Genomic DNA, 14,774 nt, shown 5'->3' on the forward strand with positions numbered 1-14,774 from the left:
TGATAGATATCTGTGGTCAAGTGGTGCACATTGAGGAGTTTTGGAGCAGTACAAGTGCACGACACGGTACTAAACCACGAGCCGTGTACTTGACCAACTGTGGCGTACAGTGAAGTGGAGGAATGAGCATGCTATGAATGGCTTCCTCTGTGTGACAATGGCTGCAGATGGTCAGAGGTCCCTATTATAGACAGGCTGCACTGTGTGTGCATGCGTGCTGCAAAAATTATACTGGAATGTGACGAAACTCCAAAGACAAATATAATTCAAGAGAGTCTTTCAGTTGTCAAGCCTTGAAAGAAATCCTATCAAAAGGAGGGACTCGTGTGTTGCAGTGGATCAAACAGATGAAAGCCCTTTGCAATGTTTTGATCCTTTTGGCAAAGTGGAGACGATAGAGCCCTTTCGCTGCAAAATGAAAGCTTGTGTTAATTTCTGGGAGCAGAAGGAATCAGAAATTCAGTTGGTCTGGCCTTAAAAAATTATTCATGACCCTTGATGTGTGTGTGTGTGTGTTTTTTTTTTTTTTTTTGTAATTGTATGTATTTCATTGGGATATAATATGATAGCACAATACCCAGTAGCACATAATTGTGAAGTGGAACAAAATTGATCCATGGTTTTCAAAATTCTAAGCAAATATAAATGTGAAAAGTGTGCTATGCATTTGTATTCAGCCCTCTGTACTCCATCCATCAATCCATCCATTTTCTATACCGCTTGTCCCCACGGGGGTCGCGGGCGTGCTGCAGCCTATCCCAGCGGTCATCGGGCAGTAGGCGGGGGACACCCTGAACCGGTTGCCAGCCAATCGGAGGGCACACAGAGACGAACAACCATCCGCACTCACACCTAGGGGCAATTTGGAGTGCTCAATTGGCCTACTAAGCATGTTTTGAGGATTTGGGAGGAAACCGGAGTGCCCGGAGAAAGCCCATGCGTACACGAGGAGAACATGCAAACTCCACACAGGGTCGGAGGTGGAATCGAACCGGCACCCTCCTAACTGTGAGGCGGACGTGCTAACCAGTGCTCCACCGAGCCGCCGCCCTTCTGTACTAATACCCCTAAATAAAATCCAGTGCGATCAGCTCCCTTCAGAACTCACCAAATTCCTTGCATGTAATTTATTATCGGGTGTTGATAAAATAAATGTTAAAGAACACACTGTCACTTTACACTGGTTCGTGGTTGTCCGTGAATCTATTCTGTAAGGAGGCATAATGTGCAAAAGGGGTATGAATACTTTAAGACCAGTTACTGCAGGAGCAGTGACTAAAAAACACAAAAGACAAGCATCAACATTTTATAGTTTTATTTATAGATTTATAATCTGGCAATTATTTTATCATAATATCGCATTCACACACTTTCTTGACTCCCTATTGTGGTTTATTTCAACACTCAAGACAGAACCTTGGGCAAGATTAGAGCGAGAGGAGTCTCAAATTAGCATTCAGCCATTTGTGAACTGGTGGTAGTCATAGATGACTCAATTCAGAAATCCACTTCTAAAATAAATACTTTACAGAGACAATGCATCCTTTTTACAATGAAGGTCTTCCTCGGAAAGACAGGGGGCACAGTCACAAATTATAGCTGCAATGTGCATGCTTACATAAACATATTCACAAGCTTACATGAGATGAGAACCTGGATATTACCAGTGACAAAATGGTAAAAGTCTTTTACCACATCCGAGCACTCAGTCAATGCAGTCCTGAAAGATTCCCTTGTACAATCACAAATAGCACACATACACAATCTTTAGACAAACCTTCAAACAGTTTACATATCTAAGCTATTATTTTTCCCTTTAAGAATAGAGACTCCCTTTACTGAAGAATGGAATGGACATTGAAAGTATCCCAACTATTATAGAGGTATATTTTAAAAAGATCTTAACATGGTACATCATTCGACGTTTTAAATAAACTTTTCTCACGCATTGTAGGGCTTCTTACATCAGAGGACCAGTAAGTCTTTTCCTAGGAGCCTCAATGTGTGAGACAATCCAAAATGGAGTTCTATCTAAATTCAAGGCTAGAATTCCCTTGCTTCTTCAAACTGCTTGTAGTAATCCTCTTCCTGAGGGTTGTCATGACATTTTTGCCCATTGTTTGGTGGTCTGGCCTGGTTATAGCGACTCCAGTCTCCTTTGCATATGATCCAGGGCAGAATGTCCACTTTGTAGTGCAGGTCAGCCGAAAACTCTGTACTGATAAGATTGGGTGTTCCGGCACCTTTGCCTCGTGTGATGAGCTTCATGCTGTCGTCGTAGCAACAGTGCTGTGCGGCCAGTGTGGTGGACTCCAGTGTCAGCATGGAGCGGATGCAGTAGCGGGCCGTGGGCTTATAGATGTCCAGTTTCTCTTTTGGCCCGCTGGCATCTTTCCAGCGGAAATTTCTGTGTGACGGAGCGTCGTGCACATTGGCAGTGCTGTACGCCACCTCGGTCGGGTACGAACAAGGGCAGCTGGGAAGGTCGTTGGCCACCTTAGTCATGTATTTCTTCAAGAAGTCACTCTTGCAATTCATCCATCGCTCACAGCTGTCTGTGTCTACAAGATATGGAGACACTTTGAAATGCTAAATCTTATTCCAGCATTGGAAGATAAAAACAATAAGTAGAGATAATGTTACAGTGTAGGACCGCAACCGTGGATTGATGAAGTGTTTTTGACAGACTGGGAACATTTCAATGAATGATGGCGTAGGGTACTAAAAAAAAGTAAAGAGAAACATACCAACACCAAAGAGCTCTGTCGCATTGAAATCATCTGTTCCGGCAAGCAGGCTCACTTCAGTTGCTGCTGTCTTGAAGGCATCCTCAATTCCTGAGAGAAGAGTGGAATGGATTTTCTATTGACTCCAGCATTAGGTGCAATGTAAAGATAGTCAATACAAGAGCTAAATAATAATAATTTATTTCAAAATGTACTGTACTCGCTTTTGAGAGATTAATTGTAATTTGAGGCCAACAAAGTAGAGCTGTCAAAATGAATTATGATGAATTATGATTCATCAAAAACTGACCAATTATTAAATGAATTGCCTCGCATTTTAATAATCCAGGAATCATTTAAAGCCATTTTTAAATTGCGGCTTGTCCAAATCTTCTGATTCCGTGCTCTCAAAAGTAATAATTCTTTGATTTCTCTAGTCCTTCATGAAAGCAGACTGGTTTATATTTTGTGTTTCATCAAAATAAGACGTTTGCAAACATCTGCTTTTACTTTGGAAAACAATGGCCATCAATCTAAGTTATAGCAAACACCACTCAGTCTAAGTTATATTAAAGTTATGTTAATAAGTCAGTCCTAGGATGCCAACATCAGGTATTTACCGGGGCAGTTTGGCATATCACAAGTTCTGGACTCCGTAGCCGTACAGGCGTAACCACAAGACCTGGTTCTTTTCTGGTTTCCATTTCCACAGGTGACACTGCACAATGACCAGTTACTCCAGTCCCCCTCTCCATCCATGTAGTCTGAATTAGAGAAAAGATGATGACACATGGTTTATACCATCCAATGGATAATTCTTAAATAATGCAAAGGCATTGAACAGTGTGTATGTGTGTGTGTGTGTGTGTGTGTGTGTGTGTGTGTGTGTTCGCTAAGTAACAGGAACGGCCATACATTTAGCAAATTCCACCAATGATTTAAGACATTTAATTCTGCGCTTCCAAATATTATATTATAAATATTAGTACTGGCAAACCCTGGACACCATTTAGTTGCTCTATCCGTAATTCATCCGATTGAAAATTGAAAGTGAATTGGCAAGAAATCCTCTTTTAGTCCAATTATAGTTGCGCACATGGCGCTAATGGGCATACATGGAAATAGTTAAACTCGGCTCGTCGACTGCCTGAGCCCATCTGCACAACCGCATGCAAACACAGATCTCACTGACAAGCCTGTCTGGAAAGCAGCGCTCCATCAATGAGTAGAATTAATGTGGGCATGTTGGGATGGAAGTATTTCTGGCCAAGGTCCAAACCCTCTTATAGACTACATCCCCCACCCCTTGCCATCTGTCACTCATTATCAACAGATAGACACCTAATGCTCCCTTTCCCATTCTATGGAATATATTCGAACCAAACAGCAAGTGAGACCCAAGACTGCATTTTAAAACGAATGTAATAACTCCCAAATTCAGAACCAGCGACATGTTGCTAGAAGGATGCTATTTCGTTCCAGAGTGCTGTTGATTGGCCCTCAAGCAAGACACCAAAACACAAGATTGACAGGACAAGACCGTCTTTATGGATGACGATACACCGAGGCTAGGTGTTGCTACACGCCGTCAAAATCTGTATAGCCCCAGTTAAGGCCCTCTAGTATTTTATTTGATATTCTAAAGTCTGAATTACTTTCTCTGCTCCACCGATTTATCAGTCAAGCCCTCCTTTAGCAACAGGAAAGAAAGAAATCCTGGAGCAGTGCCTGATTAATCTCCTAGTTGTGTGACACAATTCACAGAAATCGATCTTTACTGACGTCCTAATTCTGATTCCTGACTTTAAATCCCAGACAGTAAAGACGATCGGACAGTTCCCTATGCCTGTTGGTGTAGCACTAAGAAAAGGATAAATGAGAGTCGACCACAGTGATAAGCTCGAAACATTAGACATGGACATGGGTTTGACAGGAAAACACTATAAAGTCGCACGGCTAACCGCTTAAGTAAAAGTGAGAGTGGATAAAGTGACATTTTCCACAGCAGCCACATTCCTGTTCCACCGCATTGGTTTGGGCATGCTACGACTCGGACTGCACGCACACTGTACGACAGTGAGTGTAAATTCTTCCACATCTGATTTATGTGCGGGGTTACACTTGGAGTACTGTGAGAGTGGTGAGACGGCCCAACTGTGCTTTTGGCAATCATTCCTGCTGCTCAACTTTGATGTTAAGAAGCATTTAAATTGTGTCACCTAGCGAGTTCGACACCATTGAGGAATCTGTCTCATAAAATAGTGTTAAAAGGTTTCGGGCAAGAGCTGCCAAAAGCCTGTCTGGGGATAGCAGCACTTGTTATAGTGACAGCCTGAATCAGCAAATCTGTAAATTATAGATCTTACATCAAACCGTGTACAAATGTGGACACGCTAGACCATGACTTCTACTGTAAATATTCAGTCGGAGCCGCTGCTGTGCTTACCATATTCCGTTTGCGTTTTGCCTCTGTCTCCTGTGCCTCCTCTCCGGTCCCAGTCCACCGGCGGCCTCAGGAAGTTGCTGTCCTCACCGTCGCTTCCGAAGGAGCGATCCTGCTCCTGCTCTTGATGAGTGCCAGAGGAAGTGCGAGGCCACCAGTTTCTCCAGTTCGGAGAAGCCCAGTTGGGTTTATTCTCTTTGCGGTGGCCTTTTTCTGGCTCATGTGCCTCCAATCCATCCACAACCTCAATCGTCACCTTCCATAAAAAGAAGAAAGGCAGTTTCAGAGTCACGCAGGCTACTTGTTTTATTGGGGGTGACAGAGGCTCAGTCTGTAAGAAATTTGGCCTTGGCGTCCGACAGATGCTGTTTCAAGAACATTGGTGGATGAACATTAATTAAGGCTTGTCGCTACCACTCCCTGATTGTCCTATGAGATTGTAGCATGTGTAATTTCCCATGGTGCCAATCTTATTATATCTTCTCTTCGACCAAACGGGTCAACTGGGTGCAAAGAGGTGACACCTCCTGATAGCCATGTCCTCTACCCCCAACCCTCCCTCCCCCCTTTCTGTACAAACACATGTGCCTCCCAGATGAGCCGGGACCAGCACCCCTGCCCCTCAGCCACCCTCCCACCTCACTGGCTCTCTCCACCTAAACACAAAGTTCAAAGGGCTCCTCAGCCTCCTCCAGACCATGAAAGCCAGATGAATCCCGGGATCAAAGACCCCCGCCTCCTCCCCTTCTTCTCCCACAGCCTCACGCCCTTGCTCAATTGGTGGCTCCTCTCTCTTCCCACATCTTGAGATGTTAATACACTTTGTTCGTCCTGGGATTTAGCGCCGATACTCGCAGAAATGAAGGGACCCCCTTGCTAGATTAAAACAGGAGAATCATTTAAACATAGCGGCGGTTAGCCGGCCATCTGCGTGCAGAGGAACTTATGGATGAAGGCTCACCACAAATTTACATAAGCCGCCAGCTGTATTCCTGCATCAGGCTGAGCAGTGGGGCATTGCTGGCAAATGTCTGCCTTTCAGTCGTCATTATGATGGACGTGAGACCTCAAAGTCTACCCTAAGCTTCGCTACATCCCAGGAAATGGGATAGCGGAGGAGGCTGATGAGGGCATGAAAGAGAGGGGGGGTTAGCGATGTGCACCAAACTATTCTCCATCTTCCTGCTCGCTCTTCCTGTCCTGACTGCTTGAGTAGCCATGTCTTACGAGTCAGTGAAAACATGAAAGCAGCGGGGCAGGTGCACAGTCACACATGGTCACCTGTATGTTGGGATTCTGCCCATTGATATCAGCTTTGGAGAGGTCAGGGAAATTCTGCAGATCCAGGATGAAGGCTTCAGGGCCATCTTTGTGGTTATTACTGCCAGCGTCCTGCGACCACGGCAGGGCAGAGGACCGATGGGTAAAGCGACGACGCTCTGCACCGGTCCGCCAGGAGCCTTCGGGAGTCAGTTGGCCCAACGAGCTGCTTTTTGCGTGGATGATGTTCTGCCAAAAGGGAGGAAGGAAAGTATTTTATTGTTGGTTTGTGAAACCCTGATACATGACAGTTTTACAATCCTTTAAATGTCAGGTGTGAATGAGAATAACAACTTCAGAGTATGTGACTTGGCGTGTGCACATTCAACAATATTAGGATGATCTCCCATGTTGACAAGACATTCATGTGGACATTACCTCTGCCATAAATCTCTCTCAACTGTGTGAGCTCCAAACAGTGGAGCCAGAAACTGTCTCCTGCTTTAGCCAAAACATAATCTGCCTAAATCATCTGTCTAACAACTGCTTTCAGTGTCTTTTGGACCGAATGCGTATCCAGTTTTAACAGACAGCGAATGTTGATATTTTAACACAGTAATATGCAGTGCTTACATATATAGCACGCTTCGATGCTGGCTGAAAGACCAACTTGTGTGCAACTGATGGTTTTCCATTGCAGTGTCTGCGCGGACAACCCAAAGCAAACATCGCAAAATCATTACTTTGGGTTTCTTGGAGCCAAAGGAGCATTCATTTTGGTTCTTCTGTCGTGTCTGGGAGTGTATATATGCGACTGAAATCAACGCATAAGGACGGCAATTACTCACACAGTCTGACAAAGTCAGCAGTCATAGATAAGGAAGAATGAAATATTGCCAAGAAATCACCGCTGATCCTTTGTTGTGTTATCTTTGTTCACGCTCCATTTCTTCCACACCACTGTTTGTGTGGCTGGGTTTGAGGCAATGGAACATGGCGACAGTGCTGTACGGTTGCGGTGGCCAGTCACAGACAAAGTGTCAGCTCAGCCACATTGTGGTCTCTACAATAGCCTCCAGTGGAGCTGTTTGTGTCCAAGCGAGATACACTCTGGGCGTGGATAGGTACCGCTGCACAACATGGACGATTTATAAATGTACATGTAACTTTAATGTGAATGCAAAGGCGACAAAGGAAACAAGTCCATCAAAACCATAGTATCTTATTTTAAATAGTCAGTAATGGATAAAAATTCTAACAAATATTTCATTCATTTTTATGTTTGTTTAGTATAGAACATTTCAAGAGTAAAGAGTGTTTGTAGGGTAAAGCCTTCATGAACTGTGTAATCTGATCCAAACGAACATTCTGTGCTACACGTGGCATACAGATGATCTAATCCCAACTCCAATTTAGATGATCTCATATCAAACTTTAAAATATTCCACAATTGCAACCATCTTGTTGTTTCACTGTTTAGCTTTAATACCCTAATACTATTTGATTTATGCATGGCTCCTCAACTATTTTGCCAACAGTAAACTAGGGTATTTGGGCAAACTTGTTAAGGCAATTTGTAAAAACCTGAATAACTTACACATCTACGGTATAAACTAAAGACTCACCCGTCGGACTGGAAGCATAAGCATCTATGTATACACTAAGCAATAAAAACAGTAAATCTTGGCTTGGATAATTCCATGTCCATTGAATTGAATATGTGTGGCTGCAATACCTTCTGACACTTTTATTTATTTTATTTGTAGTAGTATTAAAGTTTTACATCTTGTATATACTTCAATATTTCAAACAATAAAGAGGCTCGTGAATATGGAAATGTTTATTAGTTTCTATTGCATTATACATATATGTTGCAAAACACTTTCATTTACAAGCACAAATGGGATCTATATCAGCATGCAGTGTGAAGGTCCAACCAGATTGTTTTGTGCTCAAATTACATACACATTGAGTACTTCAGCAAATAAGCAGCCAAAAAACCCATAGTTGGAAAATATGAGAGAATTAGTCATGAGAAAGGAATTACGTCTGAGTTGAGTAACTCCATCACTTCCTGATAGTGTCAAAATAAGCACCTCTCTTTTCCATATGAGCCTCACTGGAAATTGAGAGGGGAAAACATGCTGTTTTCTCATTTGACTTTTAATATAGTCCAGAGTCAGAAGCATATTAAAAGCAGTAAAAAAAATTTAAAAAAAAAAGTCAGGCTGCGCTCCACTTGCCATCACTCCCGTGCAATCGTCCTCAATGAATTATGCACTTTAATTTGGAGATCAAAAGTGACACACAGTCCCTCAGTTCATCTGGGCCCCCCATGGTGTCACCCCCTCCTCTCAAAAGCCTTGAATGAACACAAGCACACACAAGCCACCCTCCCTGCACAACCCTTTACTCTCGCTCCTGTTCTTTTCCCGCTTCCCGTTTTTTCACTTTTGTGACGGCTGCTTAAAGGGGCATGACTCCATTTTCAATTGGGAACAAGTCAGGGGTCCATCCACCTCCCTCCCCCCAAAAGGCTGGCAGGAAATGAAGGCAGTTGCACATTGTGCCAGATGCTTCTCAACACTGCACTCACGTCGGCGGAAAATAAAACAGCCTGTCACACGAGTCATTCTTTGTTTACAAAGTACATGTGTATGAATAATCAAAAAAGTCAACACAAACTCCTGATACAATAGTTTGCGTTTCATTCTAATAGATTCACATCATGATGCACTGCCGGAGTTGTGTATGCATGAGCCTGTGCTACCGCATCGATGAACTTTATAGCAACACAGTATATTTAACAAATCACCTGAGCCCTCTCTCCATATTGTCACTGTTCTTGCAAAAAGTCACCAAACGATTCGTCTTGAAGACATGCTGCTCTGGCGCCGCCATGTTACCTGTTCTTTGTTTAGACTCACAAGAGCGTGAGATTTGACCAAGACTTGTGAGAGACAACAGCTCCTAGTCTGTTGAGGTTTAGTTAAAATTCACTTCATTGCTCGTACAGCAGGGCTATTTTCTCTTAACCTGTCCCTTTAGTATAACTCGGCTTGTCCTTGAGAGTAACCCAATGAAGTAACTGAGAAATAATTCTACCCTAGGTGGGTCTTCATTTTAAAGTGCATCGCTACAGTTGCACGGAACCACATTCTGTCATTCGTGCGTCTATGAATGGCATTTTAAATCTGACACCTTGGAATGACAATGCACCTCCTGGGTTGTGACAAGCTTCATTTAAAGATTACATCATTGCCCTCTGTGGTGGACCACTAGAGCATATCTACACAGTGGGGGGTGTACTGGGGCCTAAAATATAGCTACAGCATATATCCCACAGCTAAAAATGAGGATGTTAGTGTGAACAATTAGGGAAAATTCAATTTCAGAAGCATTTGAGTAGATTGTGTTCTATATTTATAAAGTTTTTTGCAAGGTGGGGGGTACTCCCTTCAGGTCCTTGCCCTGCCTGCCCAATCAAACAGTTGGCCGTGTGTCAAATATTCCACACATTCTTGAAATATTTCCTCAGCTTTGCATGTCTTCACATCCAGCTGAACATAGCCTTGCTGTGATGGTACGGTAAAGTAAAGTTCCAATACCATCTACAAGTTAGAGGAAACGCTTTTTTAATTCATTCACTCCTAATCACGCCTTTATGAGTGATGGTGGGAGCAGTTACCACACTGTTGGTTATAGGTTACCCATTCATCACTGGGACATGAAGAAAATATTTGTTTGGTTGGAGGCTAAATATATATCAACAAGCAGCTGGAGGATGCAAAACACTCGCTAAAAAGCCTGTTGATCCCAAACCTGTCTTAACCTCTGGGTCAGGACTGGGGGTTCTTTTGTAGTGTGTGTGCTTACTGCTGTTAAAATAGGCAGTTGAACTATTAGAGCATCTCCTAGGAGGTGATATGTTGACAATTGTTCCTCTTGTGAAATGTGGTGTGGTCATGTCGTTATGCTCTAAACTGCAAAACAAACAAAAACCTACCCTGTGTGTCTAAGTACACTGATTAACAAACTTTTTAGGATTTTTTTTTCCATCAGAAGTGCAAGTAAACTTTGGAAAATATTAATTTCCTCTGCTTCCAAATCTGCCTGTATTTTTTTCCTCAAGCATTTCATACTTTAATAATAATAATAATAATAATAATAATAATATAGCAGGTCACTCCTGCCTTGTTTCTACAATGCATGGCAAGTATAGGCATTATTTTTGTATTTCCATTTACAAAAATGTTACAAAAAGCAAATAAACAGGATTGTTAAAACAACAATATATTCTACCTGGTGGATGCATGGAAATTAATGTATATTAAAAAGTTGTATGAACCATTAGAAAATCAGTGCCGTTGGGGCGCCTAATGGAGTGTGGGGTGTGCATGTCATTGAGAAACTGTATTCAACTCCTAATAAGAAAACAATGCACACACCCCACACACACAGTTCCTGACTTCTTTCGCGGTGCCCTTGGACAAAACATCAGCGCCACCATCCCAAACTCAGGAGGTGCAGCTCATCACCCAAGAAGTTGCCAGTGATGTGTGCATGATGACAGAGAAGTGCCCGTGGCAAGCATTTAACCCCCCAATACAACAACAGGGGGTGTGTCTGCATTGGCGTTGGAGGGGGTGATCCCTGACCCTGCGTGCTCACTGACTGACTGACTGACATCCCCGGGGGACACCCTCGGGACAGCCTCGCTTCCGTGCATGTGTCAACAGACTCTCATATTTGATCAGTCCCATCTGCGACGACCCCCACTCACCTCGTTCTGATCCAGGCTGAGGCTGACGTTTGCCGGCGGCAACGGGCTGCTCCGGAGCACGGTGATGTGCAAGGTGAGGAGGAGAAGTCCCAGGAGCAGCAAGAGCTCTGCAGCCAGCCGCACCATCCTCTTGACGCGGCCGCCCTTTGGAGCCTCGGAGGTCGCCGCGGCTCCGCCTCCGCCCGGTGCAGAGGCTCCGATCTCCGGATCCGCCGGGGAAGAGGAGCCGCAACACCACTTCGGAGCCACTTCGGGAATCAGAAATGCAAAAAGTGATGGGAAACGGATCGTCGCAGTCTCCCAAACTTCCAAAATCTACTTCGGAGAGAAAGTACTAATGCAGATCTGCCGGGCTTCTCCTTCAATAAAGTAATTATGTTTACACTTGGAGTGAAACACGTGTGGATCTGCAGATTCGGATCCAGTTCGTATCGCCTGGCTGCTGCAGCATCAATTCCTTAATTCTCACTTGTTCGTCCTCAAGGCGACTTAAGAAATGTTTCCACACTTGTCTGCATCGTGCGCGATGTGACGGCTTGCCCATGCAACGAGAGCCGTTTGGATCGGAACCAAACAAGTTTCCTAAAGATGCATTCGACCTCTTGAGTCCTTGCTCGGGTGTTCCGCTCTCTTCAAAAAATCCTCCATAATGGTGTCGGGGTGAGGAAGAGGAGGGTGGGGGGGACGAGGAGAAAGGGGGTCTCTCGCCTCAAGGTGTCCGGCAGAATGAAGGGGCTCAAAGAAAACTACCATGGCACGTTTGACTCAAGTCTCAAGAGCTCTTGAGTGACTTTTATACTATGCACCCCCCCCACCCTCCTCCACCGCCTCCCAATGGGCGCCCTCCGCCTGTTAACTCTTTCAGCCCCTTCATGGCCAAACTCAACTCAGAACTTTGCAGAAGCAGAATTTAGAAATCACCTATACTTACTTTTTTTTCTTCTTGTGCCTCTTTTCCCTTTTTGTCTTCTTGTTCTTTTGTAGTTGCTTCAGCTCCTTTCTGCATAGTAATTGCAGGGTAGTCATGTGCCGCCTGACAATGTGCACTTTTTATTGGATATTTAATTACTAGTGCTCTGATTTGTAGTCATGTAAAAACCAAATGTGCCATATTTGTGTACTTCCGTGCGCTTTATTGCAAGATTCATGGTTGGAAAATAAATTACACTTAAAATAAAATACAATTCTGCACTACTGCAAACTACAATCACGATATAGAGCAAATAGTGTCCATGTCAAAAGCGAGGCCTGGGGGCCAAATCCGGCCCACCACATCAATATATGTGGCCTGCAAATGCACATCAGGTACGTTGACTTTGTTTCTTTCAAAGTGTCTTTAACCATGTACGTTGACTTTCACATTGTCGTCACCTTTAACAACACAAATATGATTGCAAACGTTTTTGTTCACAATCCCTCCTTTGATAAATATTCAAAAATTGTTGAACAAAAGGTCTGAGGTTTAAACAAAAGCTTTGTGTACTGTATGTGCGATAAATACAAGATGATCATACATTTTTCTGTGTTCACTGCCATAATGAATTTTTTCTAAGTTTAAAAACAGGCAAATTGAGAAAAATGTTAATCAAAACTCAGCCTTTTCCCAGGAGAAGCAATGTAATACAAGCTCATGAGATGTGCCTAATGATTTTGTTTTTCAGAAGAAACATCAGGTCGAACCATTAATCACTCCTGCCATTCATCCACCAATAACAGTAATTCTAATATATACAATATAAATATACAATAGTGTCAGCATGGCTAATGAGTGGTTAATGAATCTGCCTCACAGTTCGGAAGTTCTGGGATCAAGTCTAGGCACCAGCCCCTCTGTATAGAGTTTGCATCTTCTCCGTTTACTTGCGGTTTCCTCCCACATTCCACAAACCTGCATTTTGGTCCACTAAAGACTAAATTGCCCGTAGGTGTGAATGAGAGCGTGAATGCTTGTTTGTTTATGTGCCTCACGACTGGCTGGCTACCCGTTCGGGGTTGACCCCATCCGCCGTCCAGTCAGCCGGAATAGGCTCTGAACATAATGAGGGCCCAAAGGTGACAGAAAATGGACGGATGGGTGGATATGCAATAGTACTGATAATATGGAAATGATTAATAATAATCATGATACAAGTATTGGCAGTGACATTATTAGGCTTGGGTTTTTCCTTATAATGTTTTCAGATGTATTTCGTTTTTTGCATGGTTGTCCCGTTGCAAATGAATTCTTGACACCATCTTGACATAATGATGTCTGCCGTAAAGCAACCTGGTGAGACCTTGGTGGTCCGGGGCGTCGGATGATTGTGCAGAGGAAGGCACCCGGAGGTGCCTCACAGGAAGTCTGAGCGCTCACACAGCACAAGGCTTCCCAGCCTTGTGTCACCGAGGATGCCGTGACACTTCACTTCAGGAAGACAAATGGTGAGTAATGTGATTAGCCTTTCACAGAGTTTTTCTTTTGTCGCCTACAAAGGCTGGCCCCTGTGTTATATTGTTGCACCGTGCCTCTGCTCAGGCACACGTGACACTTGGAGGGTTGACAGATCTCATAGAATTGGGGATCTTTGAAGTCAGATCATTTGCATTCAGGGTGGGCACAGGAAGAGATGTTTCAATACTTTACACCAGGGGTGTCAAACTCATTTTTTTCGCAGCCCGCATTGTAGTCATAGCTTCTTTCGGAGGGCCATTATGACTGTCAACTCAAATAAATGTATGAGCACCTCATATTATATAAAGTAAAATCTACAAAACAAACGGATAAATAACTCGTTTTCAAATGAGACAAGTAAAAACTGGTCAAATATTAAAAAATGATATTAAAAGTGAAGACAATTTGCAATTCTAGTAATGACACACGAATTTGATGCACAATTTGTCTTCATGGGCCACATAAAACGATGTAGGAGGCCATATCTGGCCCCCGGGCCTTGAGTTTGACATCTGTGCCTTCCACAGAATGCCTTATATAAATGAAATTTAAACTAATTATAAAAAGTGCTGGCTCAAAATTTTAATATTCTTCAAACAGTCAGTATGAAATGCTGTCATTCTCAAGTAAAGGTATTGCCCAAACGATTAAGCTAAAGGTGGGCTCACTATTTAGCAGGCAACAATAAACTCTTGATTTTGCCCGCAAACCTGCAGCAAACTTGAGTTGCTGTCTTATTTGGGCCAGATGCAGCGGAGCTGTCTAAGCCATGTAAATCTCTCCTTTGTCTGCTTCACTTCAAAAATCACTTGCCACAATTGAAAGATCTCCCTCCAAATGAAAAACAGAGCGCATAGAGGAACACTTTGGCTGCTTTGGACACAGTGGTGGACATCAAAGCATGGCAGAGGATCCCCCTTAGAATAGCGGCTACATGCCATTCCAATAAGTGCAGTCTATTTGGATGTGCAGTTCAAACAAGGGCTGGTGCAGGCTGCTCTCTTGGACCTCGCCACCAGACGACGTCTGGCTGCACAGATGTTTTGAATGCCACTCAAGACCATTTGCCACTTGGGTTGAAGCTGAGGCCATTTACAAGTGACTGCAGGCCAGTCTGGCTGCACACACCTC

At 43.5% G+C, this 14,774-nt stretch overlaps 1 protein-coding gene across 1 annotated transcript; it reads right to left on the bottom strand.

Moving 5' to 3' along the window:
- Nucleotides 1-1,317: 1,317 nt before the first annotated feature.
- Nucleotides 1,318-11,879, bottom strand: ism1 (isthmin 1). Its single transcript, XM_085922086.1, has 7 exons — nucleotides 11,682-11,879; nucleotides 11,213-11,460; nucleotides 6,451-6,678; nucleotides 5,173-5,425; nucleotides 3,347-3,490; nucleotides 2,748-2,837; nucleotides 1,318-2,561 (listed from the first exon to the last, which is right to left on the bottom strand). Coding segments are annotated over exons 1-7 (1,482 nt in total). The 5' UTR covers nucleotides 11,683-11,879; the 3' UTR covers nucleotides 1,318-2,043.
- Between the last annotated feature and the right edge of the window lie 2,895 nt (nucleotides 11,880-14,774).

The sequence above is a fragment of the Syngnathus leptorhynchus genome, chromosome 10 (assembly GCF_054491065.1).
Source record: "Syngnathus leptorhynchus isolate UIUO chromosome 10, UIUO_Slep, whole genome shotgun sequence".
In the NCBI taxonomy this organism is placed as follows: Eukaryota; Metazoa; Chordata; class Actinopteri; order Syngnathiformes; family Syngnathidae; genus Syngnathus; species Syngnathus leptorhynchus.